The sequence below is a fragment of the Solea solea genome, chromosome 7 (assembly GCF_958295425.1).
Source record: "Solea solea chromosome 7, fSolSol10.1, whole genome shotgun sequence".
NCBI lineage: Eukaryota > Metazoa > Chordata > Actinopteri > Pleuronectiformes > Soleidae > Solea > Solea solea.
Window position 1 is genome coordinate 28,079,451 of NC_081140.1, and position 23,401 is coordinate 28,102,851.

General features: G+C 38.2%; 2 protein-coding genes and 1 long non-coding RNA gene across 3 annotated transcripts in view; 2 read left to right on the forward strand and 1 right to left on the reverse strand.

The window, feature by feature from the left end:
* The window catches only part of LOC131462877 (uncharacterized), a 59,834-nt gene extending 44,036 nt beyond the window's left edge, over positions 1 to 15,798 (reverse strand). Inside the window, exons 1-2 of the long non-coding RNA XR_009240922.1 lie at positions 15,708 to 15,798; positions 14,981 to 15,125 (exon numbers count right to left, since the gene is read on the reverse strand). This is a non-coding gene — a long non-coding RNA (uncharacterized LOC131462877). The remainder of the gene's footprint in view (positions 1 to 14,980; positions 15,126 to 15,707) is intronic.
* On the forward strand, positions 3,886 to 16,548 carry tmprss5 (transmembrane serine protease 5). Its single transcript, XM_058634411.1, has 13 exons — positions 3,886 to 4,072; positions 5,224 to 5,368; positions 6,696 to 6,776; positions 7,863 to 7,976; positions 9,123 to 9,261; positions 11,025 to 11,138; positions 11,239 to 11,282; positions 12,916 to 13,078; positions 13,174 to 13,358; positions 13,627 to 13,725; positions 14,755 to 14,897; positions 14,989 to 15,141; positions 16,363 to 16,548. Exons 1-13 carry the CDS (start codon positions 4,070 to 4,072, stop codon positions 16,369 to 16,371), a joined length of 1,392 nt encoding a protein of 463 aa, XP_058490394.1. The 5' UTR covers positions 3,886 to 4,069; the 3' UTR covers positions 16,372 to 16,548.
* A 981-nt stretch (positions 16,549 to 17,529) lies between these two features.
* pih1d2 (PIH1 domain containing 2) lies at positions 17,530 to 23,372 on the forward strand. The gene is made up of 5 exons (XM_058634057.1): positions 17,530 to 17,882; positions 20,258 to 20,384; positions 21,139 to 21,390; positions 21,869 to 22,149; positions 22,318 to 23,372. The coding sequence occupies exons 1-5, from the start codon at positions 17,700 to 17,702 to the stop codon at positions 22,450 to 22,452; spliced, it is 978 nt and encodes a 325-aa protein (XP_058490040.1). The 5' UTR covers positions 17,530 to 17,699; the 3' UTR covers positions 22,453 to 23,372.
* The last annotated feature ends 29 nt before the right edge of the window (positions 23,373 to 23,401 follow it).

The following is a 23,401-nucleotide window of genomic DNA, read 5'->3' on the forward strand; positions in this document are numbered from 1 at the left end:
TACCCTTATCTTAACAACTAAATGTATAACCCTTAACCCTTAATCTAACCCAAAACCAAGTCTTAACCGTTAAAAAAATAATTTATTAATATTGTGAGGACCAACTTGTCCATAATATACACACACAAAACATTTTACAGACCAAACGACTAATTGATTATCAAGAACATAATCGTTAGTTTCAGAATTACTTGTTTTACTTTCTTGAAAAATCATATTTTTGGCATGAAGGTCCTAGAATGGCTGGAAAGACGCAGGCTCCCTCTTGTGGCGCATCAAAATAAATCACTACTACTGTACGCTGACGATCTAGAAATTTTCACGGATGTTTTATCAACAAATTCTTTCGTTCACGACTATCGCGATACTTCAAATTCACGACCGTCACCTTATTTTGTGAGCTTTTTATCATGATGGGCGATAATATCATATGTTGTTCTATAGTTTAACAACTGAATGAGTTAATCTACAGACTCAATCTGCAGTAAACTGTCAATATACTTTAGATTTTGTGTGCTTATTTATGACTAAATCCATTTTAATGTGTTCACATATGAAGCTTCTCCTCCACTGTGGATCTGTTTTATCTGCTCTTCCTGTTTCTGTTGTCGTGAGATTTATCTCTCAACCATTAGCCCGTGCTCCTGTCCTCTCCCCGTGTCCAAACCCTGGACATTAGACACGGTCTCCTGCTCTAAATGAACGGAAACATCTGTCTCTACAGCTTTTTGTCTACTAGACCAGGACACATGAAGCCGATTCAGTGATGTTTTTAGGTCGTCGAGAGACTTTTGTCATTGATGCTGTCGTTAAAAATGGATTAAAGCAGAGCAGTGGTGTGCAGGTGTGGGTCAACATATAGATTTTGTGATATATCATTGTCCTTCCTTTTGTAATGTGATAATTGATACGCCAGGACAAATATCGATATTTTAATTAAGAAATGAAGAAAACAGTCGCAGACTTTCAATTATTATATGATAGAGCACCAGGACAGACATAAAGAGCGGTGCGACTAATGGCCAGAGTGTCATAACAGACATCCAGAGCGTAACCGCAGACATTGGGAGTGTCAAAACTAACGTCCAGTGTCGCGACAAACGTCCAGTGTCGCGAAACAAAAGTCCAGAGTGTCAAAACTTAGGTCCAGAGCGCCACGACAAACGTCCAGAGCGTCACAACAAATACCCAGTGTTGCGACAAACGTCCAGAGCAACAAACTTTCAGAGCGTAGCATCCAGAGTGTCACAACAAATGCCCAGTGTCGCGATAAACGTCCAGAGCGTCGCAACAAACTTTCAGAGCGTAGCATCAGACATCCAGAGCGTCACAACAAATACCCAGTGTCGCGACAAACGTCCAGAGCAACAAACTTTCAGAGCGTAGCATCAGACATCCAGAGCGTCACAACAAATACCCAGTGTCGCGACAAACGTCCAGAGCAACAAACTTTCAGAGCGTAGCATCCAGAGTGTCACAACAAATGCCCAGTGTCGCGATAAACGTCCAGAGCATCGCAACAAAGTTTCAGAGCGTAGCATCAGACATCCAGAGCGTCACGACAAACATCCAGAGCATCAAGACAGACATTCAGAGCAACAAACGTCCAGAGTGTCATGGAAGTCGACACAAATAAATAGCATTACCAAAAAGAGGAAAAAGAAGACAAAGGGGGAAACGTGACTTTAACACTCTTATGAGCATCATGATAATCAGGTCGCCTGGATTTATTTTGATCTTAAATCCTGTCTGTGACGACAGGATGGTCACAGACACGTTAAACGACTGTTTGAGGAAAAAACACTTCACCACTAGAGGGCGACGTGAACACAACAGCGTCAAACGCCCTTGTTGCTGCCCTGTTTGCATCTCCGGCAGGAAATGATCAAACATTATTAACCTCAGAGCCATAGATTTCAGGTGTAGACCACCAGCACTGCTGGTGCTGCTGCTCATTACTCTGTGTTTGATTTTCCAAATAATTCCATGACACCTGTTAGACAAGCCAAACAGATCTGGGCTATTTTTCTTGGATTCAGCCTCCAACAGTCACACAAGGAGGAATTTCAGTCCTGGCAGTCGCTGCTGCTAATCCCTTCACCAGCACGCACGCACACCACAGGTTCAGGCCTAATATTTAAAATGATGTTCCAGCTGTTATTGTATTCACTGTTTATAGTGAATACAATAAAGTATAAAATTAAATTTAACACTTACTCCTGTATACAGTAGATTAAGCCATAGGTGATGTATTTAAATGTATCACTTATTGTTACTTGTTTATTACTTATCTGTATTTTTTCCACTAAGAATAAGTTTAGTATAATAAAACTACTACATTTGGAGACAAAATTATCCATATTGGTTGTTGTTTGGCACACGTTTGTGCCAAATTGAGCTTCGTCCTATCTATCACATTTGGTATCTTTGTAGTCAAGGAGTTGCTGAAGATGATTAATGGCATCTGTTAGCGCGATGTTATCCTCTGTCAAAAGAAATGTACTCAAGCATAATAACAGAAACCGAGATCATGCACAAAAACTTCATATTGTGGAGCAAATCTTCAGTTACTGTACGTCTTTTAGGCGTTTTTCTCTGAAAACACAGTCAGGGCTTAACAGGTTGTACCAAGGGTCTCAAACTCGCGGCCCACCAGTCGGTGTGCTGCGGCCCTACACTTATTTTGAAATGATTCTAATCAACATTTAATTATATATACATATAAGTGTTTTAATTACAATTGTCTACATGTATATTTTGATTTAATGTTTTCAATTCTGTTTTTGTTATTTACAGATTCTTTGTGTCATAAATATATCAAAACAAACACTTTAGTTTGAAATGGTGTGCAACGTCATGCTAAATATTTGTAATAGCAACATCATGATGGATTATCAAGATATCATTTTCATTTCTAATCACAAAACCGTTCATTTTTCACTTTTTTTGAACCCCCAGGCCATTTTGAGTTTGAGGGCCCCTGGGATATAGTAACTTACAGTACATTTGATGTTTTCCTTTTTTGGATCTTTTGGCTGTCTTCACTTTGTCTGACAGCTTCTATTTAAGTCATCTCTTGATTCAATAGGTCTAGCAGTAATCAGGCCTGGGTGTGGCAAGTGAAATTTTCCAAAAATGTGATTAATCAGTTTCATCATGATCACATAAAAACTGCTTTTTGTGTTTACTTGTGTTATCTTTGTCTAATATTTAAATGTGTTTGATCATCTGAAACATTTAAGTGTGACAAACATACAGAAAAATAAGAAATCAGGAAGGGGGCAAATACTTTTTCACAGCACTGTATACTTCTGGTTTCATAGTTCTGTGAATGTCTTAGTTGGAGCGGCTGTAACAAAACCTAATCCCCCCCTCTTGTATTTCAGATTCTGACGTTTTCCTTCATCTCTGATACATTTCGTACATGTACTGTAACTCAGTGAGAAGAGGAGAATAAAATCATCTGTGTGGCAGAAAGAAGAAGACAGAAGAAGACTTGAGTTTTACTGCGGAGCGTTGAGAGACGGCAGCTTTGGATCCCAGGTGACGGCGCATGGACATGATGTGAGACTTTTCAACAATCTGCAATAATGACCTTTTCTCAGAAGCTACGAAATGTCAGCTCATAACACGTCTCAGGTGGAAACGGACAAACTTTTGGCAGAGGTAAAAAAAAAAACCTAGTTACCTAGCAACCCCCCCCACCACACACACACTGCCACCGCTGTACTATCAATAGTCAGTTAGGAGGCATCTCTGGAGATGCTGCTCCCCCCACCCTCACCTCACCTCACGACCCCCTCGACAAAGACCTGGTTCAGCTGGTGTCCACAGGCCTCGTCACTCACCCCCCCCACACACACACACCTCTGGACAAACAACAGGCTCATTCTCTGCACCTCTGCTGACCTCATTGTCTCTTTGTGAAGGGGGGACAAAAGCACAGAGTTGCATTCTATCAAACGGTGTTAAACTGGACTGAGAGCAGGACGGAGAGACCTGCACCTGCAGCGAGGGTCCTACACGGGACACCGCCGCCGCCCCGGGAACCAACGCCGCCAGGAGGAAAATGGTAAGACTTGAGATTCACGGCTCAGTCTGTCTCATGTTTTCAGATTTCTCACATCGTTACCTTCACGTTTTCACGAAAAAGCTGTTGTTCACACGTGTAGCGCTCATTTTAGACTCATATCCGTCGTTTCCTCGCATTTTATTGCATCTTTAAAAAACTCATCTGTAACTCTGCAAGTGCTCGTCAAGCACAGGTATCTTCTGCTTCACTCAGGTGTGAACACAGAGAACAGGAGCTGTCAGAGCTGGACAACAGAAGAGATGAAACATTATTTGAGGGGGGGAGTAAGTGCTTTTTAAAATTAAAAAGTCAATAGTGCTAATGATTGCGATAAATGTCAGGTAATTAAAGATTGATTTTCATTTTTTTCTGCTCCCGAGTGTATAAAAAAAAAAGCGTTATTTGTGGGTTTAAACACATTTACATCACTTATGTTATCTCTCCACTCTGTGTATAAACTGAATATCAATATTTATTGATCCCGTGCTAAAATGATATTGACGAAAGTTAAACTGCGACATATTGCTATCGAGTAACTGCCCCGTATGATATTTATATTGTTTTTTTGTACTTTAAATTGTATAAAGTATGTACCTGTTCAGTTATGTGAAATTAAACCGTCCGTGACAGTTTTTGAACATTAAATCAAGTTTTATAAGTTTAAACTTACATTTAAACACTGTTTTTGACTATTAAAAGTTTTTTTCATTTATATTTCATTTTTGTATTTGTGCGAGGGTCCTATTATTATCGTTCAGAGTGTTATTATAATTCTGTGGTTTGCAGTAATTTTTGAGGGGTTAACGTGCATACAAACTCTTGAAACTTGGCAAAATGCAGTATTGGCATAGTTTGCGGACCTGTGCGTTGCTCATGGCCTCTATAGCGCCACCTAAGGTGAAAACAGAGGCAAATTGGAGTTCCGAAACTTGGTGGGAAGATGTTATAGACCAAGACGAACAAAAATTCGATTATCACAGACACACCTGCTCACAGCTCCAGCTCCATCCAGATGGACCACACTCTGATATACCTATCTGATATCAGACAGGTGCAGACACAGGTCGGAGTCGTTTAGTCTACACTGGACGAGGTGCCGAGCTGTAAGAACCAGGTTTGACGTTGTTCCCCCTGCTGTGATTCTTACTCAGAGTCTTGATGGAGACAGTGAGACAGTGATCGAGAACCCGGCAGCTGTCAGTCAACACTTTCACTCCGAGAAAACATCGCAACCAGGGGTCGCAGAAACCAAGCGGGAGCAGAACTGGCTGAGAGGGTTTCACTCCACCACTCACGGTGAGTTTGAGTAATGTTTGGGACGCAAGATATTGCACTTTTAGTGCCTCGATTGATAACTGATAGACAAATATTTATAATATATGATAATATAATACTTCTACAGTCAAGTTAACTTACTATTTTTCATGTTCATGTCGCAGTAGATGTAGATGCACATTTTTAATGTCCAAATTAAACAAATAAATAGTAGCTGTAGCGGGTGCTAGCATAGAAGCGAAGGAATTAGCAGCGTATTCAGTCTACTGTTGACGTGTTTTTGCTGATATTCAATAATATATTCTAAATAGGGATGGGACGATGACGATGGCGCGTTTTTGTGTCCGATACAGATACCACAAGCTTGAGTATCTACCAATCCTAATATCAGTCCGATATTAGTCATTTTATACCATTTATGAACGTATGAAGCTGTTAACACATTTGTGCCGAGTCATTTCAAAGACATAATTCTCCAGTTGTGTCACAAATATTGTTCTCCCCAAAAAGCATATAAACAGCTGATTTTTCTTGACATTTTTAGAGCTGCAACTAACAATGGATTCATCTGTCAATTATTTTCTCGATTAAGCGTTTGGTCCATAAAATATCAGAAAACCTTAATAAATGTTCTATACAAGTGTAAGAAAATATTAATACAATGATATTTAGCAATTTCTGTGTTTTTCTGTATTGATATTTCCGAAATATTCTTGACAGATTTTTGTTTTGTTGTATTAAAGCCTCCAACCACTAGTTGGCAGCATTTGGCTCTCTCCCCCTTCTTCTACTCATAATAACAGAAATCAACAAAGGTTATACACTGCACTTTTAACACCTTGTCTTATTTGAAGTGACGCTCAAATGAAAAGCTTAGGTCACAAATGAAACTGCAATTAATCTACACAAGCAATCAGAAAACTCAAATAATTATCAACAATTTTGAGTGCTTTATGAATAATTTAAACCAGTTTCTGTGATTTTTCAGCTTCTTAAATGTGAATATGTTCTAATTTCTTCGGCCATTTACCAAAAAAAAATCTTTAAAACTGAATAATTTTGGTTTATGGACAAAAAAAGACATTGGAGAACATCAACATTCCAGGTTTGGGAAACAACGATCAATATTATATAGACCAAACTCATTATTTGAAACTAACTATTTACTTTATTAATTGTCTCTGCGGACGTCTATCAGCTGAGAAACTATCATTTTCAACACACCTACATTATTGCAGGGGCTTGTCCCTCTGTCTCTGTGCCAAACAGTTGACATTAATAATTCTTCTCAGCTCAGCGACATGTGGAATCAGAAGTCATTAAGTTTGAGTGTGAACTGTTGCTGTAGCTCACAGGCTGCTGAGGCTGCTGGCAGCTGTGTGTGCACTCGGACTCCTGGGAGGTTTGGCTGTGGGCGTCTGGTTTCTAGGTGAGTCACTTTGTCTGAACTCCGACGTTCCGTCCAGTGACGGCTACTCCACAAGAATTTTTGATTTTGATTCCTTTGACTGATTAATAATAGTTTGTGTGGTTAAAAACAGGAGCACTTAAATAACAAAATTCAGCCTCATCTGTGAAAATGTTGCGGAGATATACACATTTGAACCATGTTACATTTAAACTGACGCCAATTCCGTAATACGTAATCCACAGTTTTGCCAGTTATAAGAGATTTCTTGGAAGAAATTACAATTTTTTCCTGATGTCATCAATGGATAAATTCTTACCAAAATTGAATGGGAACATATTTGGGTGATCACCTTATCATCACATAAAAATTCTGATTGATCCGTCAAAAACCGTAGACAGGAAGTTGCTAAAATAAGAACAAATTTACAGAAAATAAAACCTCCATGTCAGAGGCAAACTTTTAAAATTATAATCTCAGGGCCACAGAAAAAAACAAAACAGCATGAATTCTGAGATTAAGAAAAAATCTGAATTCTGACTTTTTTCCTCAGAATTTCGACTTTTTCTTAATCTCAGAATTCATGACGTTTTATTTATGTTTTTCTTTCTTTTATTTATTTATTTTTTTTACATGTGGCCCTAATACTCTTCTGCAGTTTTTTTTTTACCAGAATTCAGTAAAAAAGTAAAAAATATATTTAACTCAATTTATCAGCTTGATGAATGATCAGGCTGACTCTATGAAATAAGCCATAAAATTCGACAAAGTATAAGTTATAAATTGATTAATACTATAAAAAATAGAACAGATATGTAAAAGTATGTGAAATAATATTTAAAAATATTTACATATAGATAAACAGCACAAACAAGAGAAAGAAGTGGCAGCATTTATTAAATGATTCCAGACTAATTTTCTGGGTTTGTAGACTTTAAATTAGTTTAAAAAAAACACTAATCCTTTGAACAAACTTATTTTCTCACAACTATAATAAACCAAACTGATGTTACAGCTTTTTGTGAATACGAGTTTAAAAAGTGTAACATGTCTGAACATAATATACGGCTGATAAATTATATTTTGTTTTTTTGTAACTGTGTGCAGTGAAGCTTCTGCTGAGGCCGTCCTCACCCCAGAGTGCAGTGGGACTTGGGGACACAAAGGAGACGACGCTCTGCAACGTGACAGAGGACATTTCCATCTCTGACCACAGGAAAGGTCTGGATCTCTGTCTCTTATCCAGTCGCTTAGCTGTATGTTGTGTGAGTCATCACGCTGAGTCATGGTTTATTTCTTTAAGAGGTTGGCTACCGGTTATTCTCTGGCCAATAATTGATGCTGGGTTTTATTTTAAGTCAATTTTCCACGGTTTAATGATGAACAAATACAAAATAATGTCTCAACTTCAAGCTTATTATTAAAAACAAAAAAGGTAAAACAAAAAAATAAATTTTTGAAAAGATTTGAAAAGTTTTAGTCACTTAGCAACATCAAAAGGTTCAGAGTTTCTGACAGAAATGCATATTTTTTCCAATAATTGGCTGAAAATTATAACCTGCCAGTGCCATCCAAAAAAGGGCAGATATCAGCCAAATCAATCGGTCTATGCCACCGTATCTGGACCCTCATTTTTGCTAATGAAATGGCTGCCAGCAGGAACAGAAGGAAAAAAAGATATCAGCCACTTAACAAAGACTAATAATAAGTCTACAAAATCTTAATAACACGTCTGCCACCATTTCTCAATGTTAAACATAGTTTTTCCAGCTCGAAACTAAAGCTTATTAACAACTCACTCTTGCACACCAAACTCCATAGAGAAAATCGACAATTTTACATCACACCACACAGGAGTTGATCCACTGCTGCCTCCATTAGTAAGTTCAAATGCCTTATTTTGTGACTTCAGTGTTTGAAATTAAAATTCAGATGAATTTAAATGACACAAAGTGACCACACGGGGCAGGAGTAGACTAGCAGCTCCTGTGTCCCCCACAAGCTAAAATCACTGATTTTCTCTATGGAGTTTGGTGTGGGAGTTTACAGTTTACATAGCTCAGTTTCCAGCTGGAAAAGGCAGCAAAGTCAGTGTTAAGGTGTCAATATCTCACAGCCACAACTCACAGATCCATGTGAGTGATGTTCACTTCAACAGAAACATAATTAACATCCACCTGCTGCTGCTTATTGTTCTCTTTTGTTTCCTCTGGAGAAAACACACATCGACTGACACCAAAACATCACGAGTAGTGGCGCGTTTTGTGTCAAGGATAATAGTTTCCCCCACTCGACGAAGAGGCTCGTTGATTACCGTCAACTACTGAGAGCTTTTCTCTGGAGGGATTTTCAATCAATCAGGTTCAGTGTTTTACAGAATCAGCCCGGAGAACTCCCTGCTGGAGATCCAGCTGGAGACGCTGCAGCGCACCTGGCTGCCCGTGTGCTACGAGAGGTGGAACTCATCGCTGGGGACGCTGGTGTGCAGACAGCTGGGATATCTGAGGTTTGTAATATACACACACATGGATCACATGACCTTTAACCCTCCACACTGACTGTGATCAGAGCAACCACTTGCTATCGTACCAGAAACCGGAAATCTGACTACTTCCTGTTACCGCCAATTTACCACATTTGTGGAATGACTACTAAAACTAAAAAGAACATAAATACTTGCATTTTATTTTATAAGAGTAACGTTTGTAGGCTATTTTTATGGTCAAGCATTATGGCAAAATGTAGTAGAAAAGTCAAACTCTCTTATTTTGAAAAGGCGGGTTGAAAGGAAGTGGTCCTGTGAAAGATTGGCAGAGCAATTGTTGTGCATGAAGAATTAGCTGCACAGTAAAAGTGAACATAACCCTTTGGTTACATGACTAAAAACAAAGACATACGTACATTAATAAAAACATGAAAATGTGTATTTTATTTTATAAGAATACTAAAATGAAAGCTAACATAAAAATGTCTAAGAATTACTGGAACAAAAACAAAAAACTACCAAAATAAACCAAAATTTGGTATTTTTTTGTATCGTGTCTAACTCGTTGCTCTCATGATTCCAAACAAATTTTCTAATGTACTTCAATTAGCTCTGCCCACCCAGAAGTTGGCCATTTTGGAAAACCTAAAATGGCTAGTGTGCACATTTGATCAAACTCGTCCTAGCATGTTTGAGCTAGCCGCGTCAAACTTGGTCCATGTGTCCAAGACAAGTTAATGATTAAAAGCAATAAAAGGATTTTCTCCATATCAGCGACCAAATTACCTCAGAGCTTCGACAAAGTTGATGTTAAAATGGCAGGAAAACTACTTTTTGAAAGTGCTGCACTCCCCGAGCTGCGCGGGGCAAGGGCCATTTCATGAATGAGTCCTACGAGCGGTCCTAGTTCTTATTATTTGTGTATTTGGACGTTAACTAGTTGCACAAACTAACAAAATAGAAACTTTCAAACTGCATTGTCTTCACGTAAATGAGTGCTTTATTACTGATTGTATGTTTCTGAAATATTGAGGTTTTGCACATTTCTTAAAAAAAAACCTCACATTTTTAGCCTTTTGTCTTCAAAGAGTCTTTGTAGCAAGTTGGGAGATAAAAGACAACATACACATTATGACTAGGATACTATTGTTTGAGTAAGACGCAGAGTAGGAGAATATAAATCGTGTTTTGCTTGATGAACTTACAAAGTTCTGGCTCGATAATTAAATTGCTTTGATATTGAACATTTATTTTGAAAGATATTAAATAAATGTGTTTTTATTTTCTCCATTTTTCATCATCTTATGGTCAGAGAAAGAGATCATTTAGTTTCATTACGGAAAGATGAGCGGAACTTTTGCAGAAGACTTTGAAATAATAAAAGTAAAAAACTGTCACAATAACGTGTCTTTAATTCCATTTTTCATGAACAAAAACTGTATTCCGAGTCCACGGTATTTCATTTTTGCCATTACCGCGACAGCCGTGATGCATAAATTCACATATATTTCCTACATGTTTTCAGATTCTTTAAAATCATTCATTTTCATATCTTTCATACTCGATTCACTGCAGCCCGTCAGACTGTCTTCAGCCTTCTCTCTCATTTATAGTTTCTGCTGTGCAAACACTGAAAAGATGGGATTATTTATGATCTACTAATGCCTCATTTGAATCTCACTTCACACCTTATAATTCTGAATTATCTCAACACTCACTCCCACCCGTTTTGCATATGCTCTCTGTCTCTCTCCGTCCCTCTCTGTCTTTCTCTGTCTCTGCAGAGTGACCCAGCACAAAGGAGTGAATCTGACAGACATCGGGCCAAACTACACAGACGGATTTATACAAATTAGCTCGGAGAAGCAGGGCAGTCTGGAGACGATGTGGCAGTTCAGGTGAAGTTGCCTCACACTCGTCACACTGATGCAGAGGAGAAGCTTTGGCCACTCACACATTCATTATGCATCATTAGTTAACCAATCAATTCTCATTTAGGGGGAGCTGCATCACGGGGAAGGTGATCGCTCTGCAATGTTTCGGTGAGCAAATGAACCTCAACTTTATTTTTTTTTGACTTCGCACTGGAGGTCGACAATTATGGGTTTTTATAAAACCAATGCTGAGTCGATGGCTGAATTTCAGGGTTTATTTCCTCCTGCAAGTGATAAAATAGAACAGTTTTATAATCACATAACATAATATAATATTAACACTTGTCCACGAGAGACAAGTTTTTAGATTTTTCAGAAATGACGCGTACGCCTAGTCCACACATAATCACGTATTTCAAAAAACTGATATTTTCTGCTACGTTTTTTTTATTTCGTATAATAATATCTCCATCTACGCAACAACGCAGGGAAACCGTGAAACAGCGACAGAAGAGATCACATCCTCGTCACACGAACACTCTCTCTCCATTCTGCAGGAAGGAACGACAAAGTCACTCATTCACCTCTGCTCCTCCAGTGAGTGAATCACGACTGTGTGTAGTCAAAAGTGTGCGGGGATGAATGCAATCGCACCGCAATACGTTAGGAGGCAAAAACACCATTTTCCCCCCTGTCCACACATAAACGTGAACGCAGAGTTTTAAAGTAACGGAAAAAACTACATTTATGTGGACGGACGACCAGAACACATGTAGACAAGGCATCAGTCTGATCCTGTGTACACATACCAAGTTATGTTCAGCTCCGATGACTTATGTGATATTTTACAATTTGTCCATTATTAGAAATGGGTATTTCTTGAAAATTGTTCATTTTCTGTGATGTTATGAGTCGGTAGATTCTTACCAAACATTTATGGGAACATAAGCCCCTTTTCCACCAACATTTCCAGGAATTTTTATTACCAGAAACAGAAAACATTCTTCTTTTGTTACCCAAAACACATTTCTTTTTAATAAACAAAAAAACTATAAAAAATTACAAAATATATGTATATGGGGGTGTGCGTGTGCGTGTAAATCAAGCTTCAAAATAGTTTTCACCAACATTCGCTGCAACCCGTTGTCTCCAAAGCGTGAGGTGCGCAAAGACCTTTAGATCGATATGTGCTTTCACGTCAGAGTCTCCAAAAGTCGCTAGGTTTAAAAGATTCACGATCTTCTATAATTCAAACCCTGTACCATCATTGCTTTTATCATTAATCTATTGTTGTTTTAAGGTTTTACATTTCCACACATCGTCTCTCAAAGTAAGAAAAAGTTGCTAGGTTTGTTGCTTCGCTCTGAAAAAGAGTCTCTACAGGGGTCTGAATACTCACTAAATATAGCGAGAAAGTTGCTAAGTTGGCAACACAGCAGCAAAATGTGTTCCACCAATCAGCGCACGTTCTTCCACACGGCCCCGACCCTTCTAGAGTTTATGGTAATCTGAAAAGTCCATAGTCGCAAGGAGGTTCTTCTTTTGGGGCAAGTGTGGGGTTTTTCCCCAGGTAATTTCGGTGGAAACACACGGCGAAGGTTTTTCAAACTCCCACGTAAATGAGAAAAGTTCTTGAGTGATCACCGACCCAGCAATAAAAATGCAGATTGATCCGTCAACAAACTCTACTTTGAACCTCACAAAAGCTCTGCTCTAAACTCTTTAAATCAGTGGCAGAGAGAGTGAATTTTCTGACACTTTCATTCATCCCTCTGATGATGATGAATGGATGTCTGTGTAGAGTGCGGGACGCGAGCGAAGCTGCCGAGGATAATCGGGGGGGAGGAGGCAGCGCTGGGCCGGTGGCCGTGGCAGGTGAGTCTGTACTACAGCGACCGTCACACCTGTGGAGGCTCCATCATCACCAGCCAGTGGGTCGTCACAGCTGCTCACTGTGTTCACAAGTAAGACTTCAACACCGCAGCGCTAAAAGGTCAGAGGTGTCATCATCATCATCATCATCTGTGGACACATGACAACGCCGTTCCTCTGGTGTCAGCTACAGGCTGCCGCACATTTCCAGCTGGCTCGTCTACGCCGGCATTGTCACGCGCAACTCGGCTAAAGTGTCTCGGCACGCGGGACACGCGGTGGAGAAGATCATCTACAACAAGAACTACGACCACAGGAGCCACGACAGCGACATTGCTCTGATGAGACTGAGGACGCCACTGAATCTCTCAGGTCAGTCGCAGAGTCTCAAACATCTCGCAAAGAAAACTCTTCTCTGCTGGTTTTAAATATTCAAAACTTTTATCCCATTGACCTGCTTTACATTTTTAACTATTCTTTAAAGATTTACTTTGTGCAGCTGCTTCCATTCTTTGGTTTTTCCCATTTTTATGGTGGCAATTTCAAAAAACTACAACTATTCATACCAAAATCATCACGTTGCAATCTTTTTGAATTTCAGCGAGTCAAACTGTTCATATACTTTTGTCTCTTTGTCCAGACACAGTTAGACCAGTGTGTTTGCCTCAGTACGACTACGATCTTCCAGGAGGAACTCAGTGCTGGATTTCTGGATGGGGATATACACAACCTGATGGCGGTAACACACAACTGCAGCTCTAGAAAATACTTTTACAACAGCTACTTTAAAGCTGCACTGAGCAACTTATAAAAAAAAACAAAGGCCTGTCACAGTCAAGCCATTGTTTATTGTTTGAGTCTTTCAGTAAAGAAGTGTTTAGATCTTGTGTCGCCCGGTGACATTCTCTGCAGCAACAAGTGAGATGACCGATAACTAGTCGGAGTTTAACTGAAAACCACAGACCGTTTAAAACGTTTGCTGGATGAGGAAAACCTAGAAGTAAGAATATATTAAACTGCCACCAGTTAAATTAAACAGACGATAAAAGGACAACACACGAGTGGACACCAATGTGATGGACGGTCCTTTCCTGCATGTCATTCCCCCTCTCTGTCTCCCCATTTCCTGTCTCTCTGCACTACACTATCAATTAAAGGCATTAAAAAAAGCCCAAAAAATATATATATAAGAAAAAAAAAAAGAGCGACAGCGGAAGCAAACACAAGAGAGCCGTGGGATTATGACGTCATCGCTTTCCTAAAGTAGTGAATTGGTCGTCTACATGAAAAACAGATTTTCAATTCAAATTTATTTGCATAGCGCCAAATCACAACATACATTATCTCAAGGCTCTGTATAGAGTAAGAGCAAACTCTAGGCAACAGTGGAGAAAAAACTCCCTTTTAAACAGAAGAAGAAATCACTGACAGAACTACACTCAAAGATGTGCGGCCATGTGCCTAGACAGGTTGGGGTGAAAGGAAAAATGGGGGACAGAAAGGAGAAAGGAGTGTTTTCTGGTACTGGTTTCTGGGCTCCCAAAATGCCGTTTGCATGTGGATTAAACACAAATATGACAAAAAACTTCACGTTTTCATGCGTATAGTCAGACAGTCAGGTCTGATAGTTTTGCCTGACGGAGCCTGTTTTCAGATGAAGGACGCAGCAAATTATGCTTGATCATTTCTGTTCACAAAAAACAAACCATGGCAAAACATAAGAATGCACTGAAAGTACAGTTTTAAATATGTCTTTCCTCTCTCTCAGTTCACTCCCCTGACACACTAAAAGAAGCACCAGTTCCTATAATAAGCACAAAGAAGTGTAACAGCTCATGTATGTACAACGGAGAGATCACAGCGCGGATGCTTTGTGCCGGATACACGGAGGGAAAAGTGGACGCGTGTCAGGTCAGACCAGGGTTTTTAAAATCAGAGATTTCGACGTGTTTTTATTGATGAAGCTCATCCTAACTCTGTGTGTGTGTGTTTACCTCATCAGGGCGACAGTGGGGGTCCTCTGGTCTGTCAGGATGAAAACGTGTGGCGGTTGGTTGGCGTCGTCAGCTGGGGGACAGGATGCGCCGAGGCCAACCATCCGGGAGTTTACACTAAAGTGGCCGAATTCTTGAGCTGGATCTACGACATTATTGAGGTGAAAAAGAAAAGAAAAAATATAATAATGATGTAGTTTAACAAATGATCAAATACATTTATAAAGACATCTTTTCTGGTTTCTCTGCTCCATAAAACAAAAAAATCATTAAAACTGAATTGTTTTTGGTTTGTGGACAAAAACAAGACGTCTGAGAACATCATCATTTCCAGGTTTGACAAACACTGATGGACATTTTTCAACATTTTCTAACATTTTATGGACAAAAAAAAAATAATGATTCAAATAATCAATGGTGGCAGCTCTGCATGTCAGAAATATCTTCACTTAGAGTTGTATAGATTTAATTTTGATGACACATTTTGTTGATAACACAGATTCACCTCTTAAATGATTTATTTTCCAGTTTCACGCATGATTTTTGTTCACATTCCCACTGAAATATTAGAGAGCAACAGCTCAAATAAGCCTAAACAAAAATGTATGTGCGCCATAACAAGTTAGCGTCGTACCCTAACCCCAAAGTCCCTGCAAAATAACTGTTAAAAATTTGGTGTACTGTCTTAAATTAGGACTAAAATGTAAATGCACAGTTATTAAACTACCCAGTTTCTCAGAAATAAGGTTCCGTCTCACATTAGGACCAGGTTTTGGTCAACTGGTCCTGATGAGGTCAGTGTTTATGACAGAAATAAATATCTTAAAGAGGAAACAAATACAAAAACAGTTATAATCATGCGTTTTCTATCACATTCTCCTGCAAAATTAAACATTACATTACATTACATGTCATTTAGCAGACGCTTTTATCCAAAGTGACTTACATAAGTGCATTAAACATTTGGGTACAAACAAGACCTAGAAGTAAGAGTTTCAAGTAAGCCAAACCATAAAGTGCTAGTCATAAGTAAGTGCTTTTCTTTTGGTCGTCGTCTTAGTCAAGGTAGTCGGAAGAAATGTGTTTTTAGTTGGCGGCGGAAGATGTGGAGGCTTTCTGCTGTCCGGATGTCGATGGGGAGCTTGTTCCATCATTTGGGAGCTAGGACAGTGAACAGTCTAGAGTTCTTTGAATGCCTCTGCGATCCTCTCAGTCAGGGGGCAGCAAGCCGATTTGCCGATGCAGAGCGGAGTGGGCGGGCTGGGGTGTAGGTTTTGATCATGTCCTGGATGTAGGATGTAGTAACATTTCAAAGCAACACAATGGATGATAATGACAGTTTTTACACTGGTGATTATAAAGGACTGTTTTCTCTTTGACAGAGTTACTGACACTGACGCTGCTGATGATGATGAAGAAATCACTGTTGAAGACAATCACAGAATTCAGAGTTCATGTTTCTACTTTCAGTGTGTGTTGTGTGACGTACACATGAAGACGGAGCGGAGACATCGAGGATGCATTTTGTCCTTTTGTTTTTCATGTATTAAATATAAATTATGCCTCTTATGAAACAACTGTGTGGTGAGATTTTGTTTCTCGTCTTCAAACCTTCTCTACGCCAGTGAACATCAGCGTCAGCTGTAAAAGATTCCTGACGTTCTATAATTCAAACCCAGTACCATCGTAGCTTTTATCACTAATCTATTGTTTTAAGGTTTCACATTTCCACACATCAAGTCAAACAGCAGACAACAACTATAAAACGTAGATTTCTCTCTGCAGCAGAAAAATGTGAACAGTCTCCCAAAAACAACACAAAAACCTTTTCTTTCTTTTACACCCCAACAGTTTTTATTTAATTGACATACTTTATGGGGCATCCTGAAAGGAATTTATTAATACATTTAATTCGTAATTATTACTATTATTATTATCATCATTATTATTACTACAACTCAGGCAGCTGAAGTTGTACTGCACCAGAAGCTCTTGTTTCCAGGCAATTTTCATTTATTTACTTTACACTCAAAGCAAATACAAAAACACACCAAAATTTATAATCCCAAAACATGAATGAAAAGGAGCAATATGTATGTATATATATATATATATATATATATATATATATATATATATATTTTTTTTTTTTACTGGTCTCCATTTAAAAAGATATTCATTAACAAAGCACAAATGAAATAAAGTTAAAATGAAATAAGTCTGAAGCAGCTTTATTTGTTTATTTATTTATCCGATACAACAACACACTCTAATGACCCATCAAGTATTTTGATGGATGATTTTTCAGCTCCTAAATGTTGAATACTTTCTGGTTTCTTTCATCTATATAAAACAAAGAAATCACTAAAACTGAATCATTTTTGCTTTATGGACAAAAACAAGACATTTGAGAACATCATTTCCAGGTTTGATCAACATTTTCTGGATCAACAAGTTAAAAAAGTCTGATTCATAGTCATTTTGAAGATCAAAGGACAACATATAAAAGGAAAAGCATTACTACTGAGCTGCAGTTCTCCTTTTAACCACCAGGTGTCCCCGGAGTCATGTTTCCATAGCAACTCACAACATTGACACAGTGGTGCTCTCTTACACACACACACTGCTCCACATTCATCCAGAATTCCTCTGCTTGTTTTCTTTCAGTTTAAAGTTAAAACTTAAGTGTTTTATTTTGGGACTTTTACCTTTTTTTAAAATGACGTCGTCCTCTAGTGGCAGAGACGGAGTCCTGCAGCAGGTCGACAGCTTCTGGTCCATGTTGGACGACCTGTGTGAAAACGACCCTGCAGCTTACAGCGAGTTCATCCACAGGAACATGGAGGAAGCAGCAGGAGGCAAAGCCCCAGAGCTCGTCTGCTGTCTGAGCACACGCGTGCTGGTAAGTTAACTACTGTTAACTACTGTTGACTAGCAGCAGGTTAATGAGTTAAAAAGACACTGCAGGTCTCTGTGAAGTTAAAGCTGACCAGCACAGTTGTGTCTTGTTATGAAGTGTCAGTGTTTCACAGGTGTTGCATCAAAAGTGTAACTCAGCAGGATGTTTGACGTCAAACCTGAAAACAGAAAGAAATAAAACTAGATTTTAGAAAAGAAATAACTATATGACTTAAATCCAGAGTGTAACAGAATTTAACAAAAATATTAAAATAAAAATACATGTACACATGCAACGCCTCAATGTGATAACTTTTTAACTTGTATAATTGAAATGTTAAATAATATATATTTTTTTAAATTATATTAACTGTTTATAATCAATTCATAATTTTTGGTGCTTTTTTAAATAATTAAAACAAATTTGCTGATTTTTCAGCTTCTTAAATGTGAATATTATTATTATTATTATTATTATCTTTGCTCCACATAACAAAGAAATCATTACATCCTCATAACTTTTAGGTTTTGGAAACTCTGATCAACATTTTATCAACATTTACTGGACCAAAATGATAGATAGATAGATAGATAGATAGATAGATAGATAGATGTTTCATTTAGTATATTCAAACTTTAACCCTATGTATGTGTATATATACACACAGGGTTAAAGTTTGAATATACTGAATCAAACGCTTCACGGTTATACTGCTTACTTTTATTGTCCGACTGTGTTTAGAAGGGAAACCTAGCATATATGCATAACAATGAATGGAATGTTAAAAACATTTATTCAGACATATTGAAAGTAAAACATTAACACTAAGAGTTTCACTAAACATATCAATAACACAATAAAGAAATAGCGTCACAACCAAAAACATATCTGAATTCAAACAACATGAATTAAGTGATTATTGAATGAAAAAACAAACGAAAAGAAATCCCAACATATTAACTGTGACGTCAGCAGAAGCAAATACAAACCACACTTTTAACGAAGCGTCACAAATCTGTGTCAGAGTGAACCATCTCACAAAACAAAACCGCACTATTCACGATCTCCGTGTCTGTGTTTCCCTTCCGTTTGTGTAAAAGTAGAACAATAAAAACAACATAAAATTAAATAATCAAAGTTTCCTAGTAAAGAATCGCTAGTAATAATGTATGTTAGTGAGTGAACCGATCTGATCAAAGCAAATACGATCTCCGGTAAGGAGAAAGCCTTCAAAATGGCGTCTGCTGCGTCATGTTCACCTGAAGACTCGGATTGTTGACATGTGTGGAGTTAAAACACTCACGTGAGCTGCAGCGGACTCACCTGTTACTATAGTGATGATGGTGGTGGTGACGATGATGATGATGATATTATGGGGTGTTTGGGGATCCCCGCCGCCGCCGTAGTAGTAGTAACAGCTCCGGTGTCTCTGTCATCAGGTTTAATTGATGACACCTGTTCAAACTTCAATATGGCGGGTTTCCGGAATGCTAGAATTTCATTGGCTGAATAAAGTACATGTGACTGCGGGGGCGGGACTCTAGGTGTGACCTTGACGTAGTTGTTTGTAAAACTGCTAGCTTGGTAGTTAGCTAGCAACATACATAGATTTTATCTAACTTTATTTATACAATACTTTTCATCCACAAAGTGAATTATTTAAAAACATAGAAAACAAAACGCAAGCAGAATTATATATAATATATACATTTTTCCTATTTATGTCACCATTTTCTGTGTTTTTACCTTGGTTTTGGCGTGTTTCTTGCTGTTCTCAGGGAGGCTAATGTACTTTCATAGGGATAGATAGAAATCATCATTTAAAAACAAAGGCAGAATTATATGAAAAATATCTAATAAAACACAAAAATAGATCAATGTTAACATTTAATACTCATAAACCCCAATAATAACTAATACATACTTTAGCTAATAATATACTTAAGTCTTTTTTACTATTTATATCACCATGTTTGTCTTTTTACCTCATTGTTTGTGTTTCTTTCTGTTTTAAAACAATACATTTTTGGGGGGACAATTAAAGCTTCTAATCTTGTACCCTGTAAATACACTTGACTAAGAACAATAAAGGAAATTAAAATAACAGTAAATAATGAATATATTACATAAAAGTAAATAAAAGTTATTTAAAGCAGTTAACATAATCTACATATTAAAAACTGATTGATGGAAACAGAATAAACATTTTTATAAAGGGACAAATTGAGGCTCCAAAGCCCACAGCCACATTTTTAAATGTAGTATATTGTTTAAACGCAAATAATCTGAATATATTCACATATCATTACATGAGGAAATGATAATTAAATGTTTTTTACAGTTTTTACAGACAGTAAATAAATGTGTGTCTTCAACAGGAACCATACAGAGGATTGTTGTACATCAACATCTGCAACTGGAAACGTGTTCCTGCCCCTCAGGATCACAGTCAGCCTTTACCTTTGTACACCGGGAAACTAGAAACTCACACAAACCACAGTCAAGGTAAAGAAAAGCAAAGAAACTGAAGAATTTTATTAGGCTTTTTATTAAATATCTATATAATCATGTTGTGGTTAATTTATTAAACACATTTCTCTGTACAGCTGACAGTAAACGTATTTAGAAATGTTTTTTTTTTCAGCATAATCAGAAACAGAATACTTTTATTATTCCCGAAGGAAATTGTTTTGTTACAGTAAGTACCAAAAAAAGAGCACACAAGTTAAAATGTAAAAAATAAATAATTAAATAAAAAAAAGAAGCACAAACCCCTTTGCCTTTGTCATTGTTCAGATTGAGAATTGGGTCGCAATAGTTTTTCAATGAATTTAGGTCATTTAAATGTGTTATTTGGAAGGAAAATAAAGCTAATGTTCACAGACTAAAGTCTCTGGACTGAGTTAGTTTATATATAAAAATAGTTGTAGACGATATTAGACATTTTGTCAATATCTAGATGCTGATATATCGGAGGAGTTTGGGCCAATAACAGATACTGATACAGATATATGTTAATAAATCAGGTCATTTAGTCTCTTCTAAAGTGAAATAAACGTAATATGTAATCATTTTCATACTATTGTCATAGCAGTTGGTAGATGTAGAGGGCACCAATATAAAATTTAATTCAGACTGGAGATGTTGGCGTGTTTGCCGATATCTGATTTGATCTGATCTGATACATTGTAAAGCCAAATATCGGCCGATAATCTCATAAAAACCTCTTGTAATCTTGTGGGTGTTGTTCCCTCCACAGGCTCGTACGCCATCTTGGACGTAGCCTTCAACCCTGCAGTGTTAGAGGAAAACAAGGAAGACAGAACAGGATTATACACACTGGCTGTGAAGTTTGTCCAGCAGCAGCAGCAGCACCAGGACGACGGGCTGAGATTATCTGACCACTTCACTGTCGTCAGCTCTAGTCCCAACGGCAGGCGAGACGATTTACAGCGACGCCTTCTCATCGGGTTTCAGCAGAGGTCGAACACCTCCAAACAACTCAACACAGGTAGAGAAATAAGACTAATCACAGACGCTGCTATGAGTCATTAAAGGACATGTACCGAAAATACAGTAACCTTTAGCATTTAAAACAGTAATAAGCTTTGGTAACCATAGTTACTGAAACATGGAGGCTACACTTTCATTAAGCACATAAGGGCTTTCGTGTATGTTTCAAATTAAGGGCAAAGCAGGGATATTAAGGGAAAAACATTGACGTAAAGGAAAAACGTAGATGTTAAGGAAAAACATGGATGTAAAGGGAAACAAAGTGAAGGGAAAAAGAAGGTTAAGGGGAAAACATGGAAAGAAAAACATCTCCTGAGTCCAGAGAAACAACCTGTGTGAAGCTTTATATCACGAATAAAATATCACAATATACTTGATGTTGATATCAAATGGTGAAGAGCAGATTTTCTCTCTGTTCGTCCAAATAAACAAAATAATATCGTGATGTTGATGTGGACACACACGTGTGCTCACAGACAGTGAAAGCCCGGCTGACCTCCTGCGGCAGATCTCCTCTCTGCGCTCAGAGAAACAGGGAAACGAGGAGGAGCTGGCAGCACAAATGATCAGCAAACCCGCCGAGCAGCAGAAGAAGGATTTCATCCAGGTCATCTCCAGCACGTTCGTGCCGCCTCAGAAGCCGCAGCACCAGCTCCATCTGAACACCGACACAGCGGGCGCTCCGCACAGCGTGGAGCTGACGGTGGAGCTGCCAAAGGTTTGCTCCATGTCAGAGTGCCAGCTGAGAATCTCCAAGGTCAGCACTTACACACACACACACACACACAGTCCAACAAAGTTATAATGAACCCCTTTAGGAAGCAGTGTGTGAGTCAACGCGGTGTTGGATGTCATAAAAAATACATGAGTGGCCAAAAGTCCCGCTGTTGTGAAGTGCTGAAGTGGATTTTTTCTTCTTCCGCAGGACGACGTCGTGCTGGAAGTGGAGGACGTTTACTATTTGCTTCTGGAGTTTCCGAAAACTGTGAACGAGGACACGGCCTCGGCCATCTTCAACAAGAGGAAGCGACGGCTCGTACTGAAAGTGGACGTGTTGTGACCCGGCTGATCCCGAACGAGCTGAGAAAACTGGAAACTTTGTTTAAAACCGCACATAAAAGTTCGTTAAAAAGTACGTTTTATGTTCAAACAGACGGATGAAAAAGAAAAATGACACAGTTACATATTTAAATCTGTACTATGTAATTAAATAATAAAAACAATGCTTGCTACATTCAAATCAAATTAGTTCATATATCAAGTGCTTCGATCCAGTGACATCTGGCACAAAATTATGACAATGAAAATGTGACCAAACTAAAAAAAGTTTGGTTTGTTTAAATCCGTAGAACGTAATGTTTAAACATGAAAAACGCGCTCTACGCTCTTGGCGAAAGTTATGTATTTGATACCGTAGTACGTACCTTTTAAATCTAAAAAAACAGGAAGATTCACGTACAGTAAAGGCCGACAAATCTAAGAAAACTGAAGTTTGGTGGAAATTCAGTCAACGAAAATATCTCGGTTACGTATTTAAAAACAGTACGTAACTTTGAAATATGAAAAACACCCTGTACATTCAAACCAAATGAGTTTGAACAACACTGATTAAATCTAACAGCTTCGGTTTCTCAGTTTCGTGTCGCCCGGTGACACAAGAATTGATTTACTTTACATTAAAACAGACAGAGAAAAAAAATTCTGTAAACAAAAATAAACCCTAGACTAATTTTGACAAAAGTTACACGTCTAAAACCGTAGTACGAAAACGTCGAGCCTGTTTTGCTATGCAGCAAACAAATAATGTTCCGGATCATTCCGGATAACGAAAAATCAAGCAGTTGACAGTTTCTGCAGCTTTAATTTCTTTATCTACAAACTGAAAACAAATCATCAGAAACACATTAAGTGGAAAAAAGTGAAGCTAACAAACTAAATAAACAAAATAAAGTGGGTTTTTTACACCGCGTGGGCTGACGAGCAGCAGGATAATGGAATTCTTTTACGGA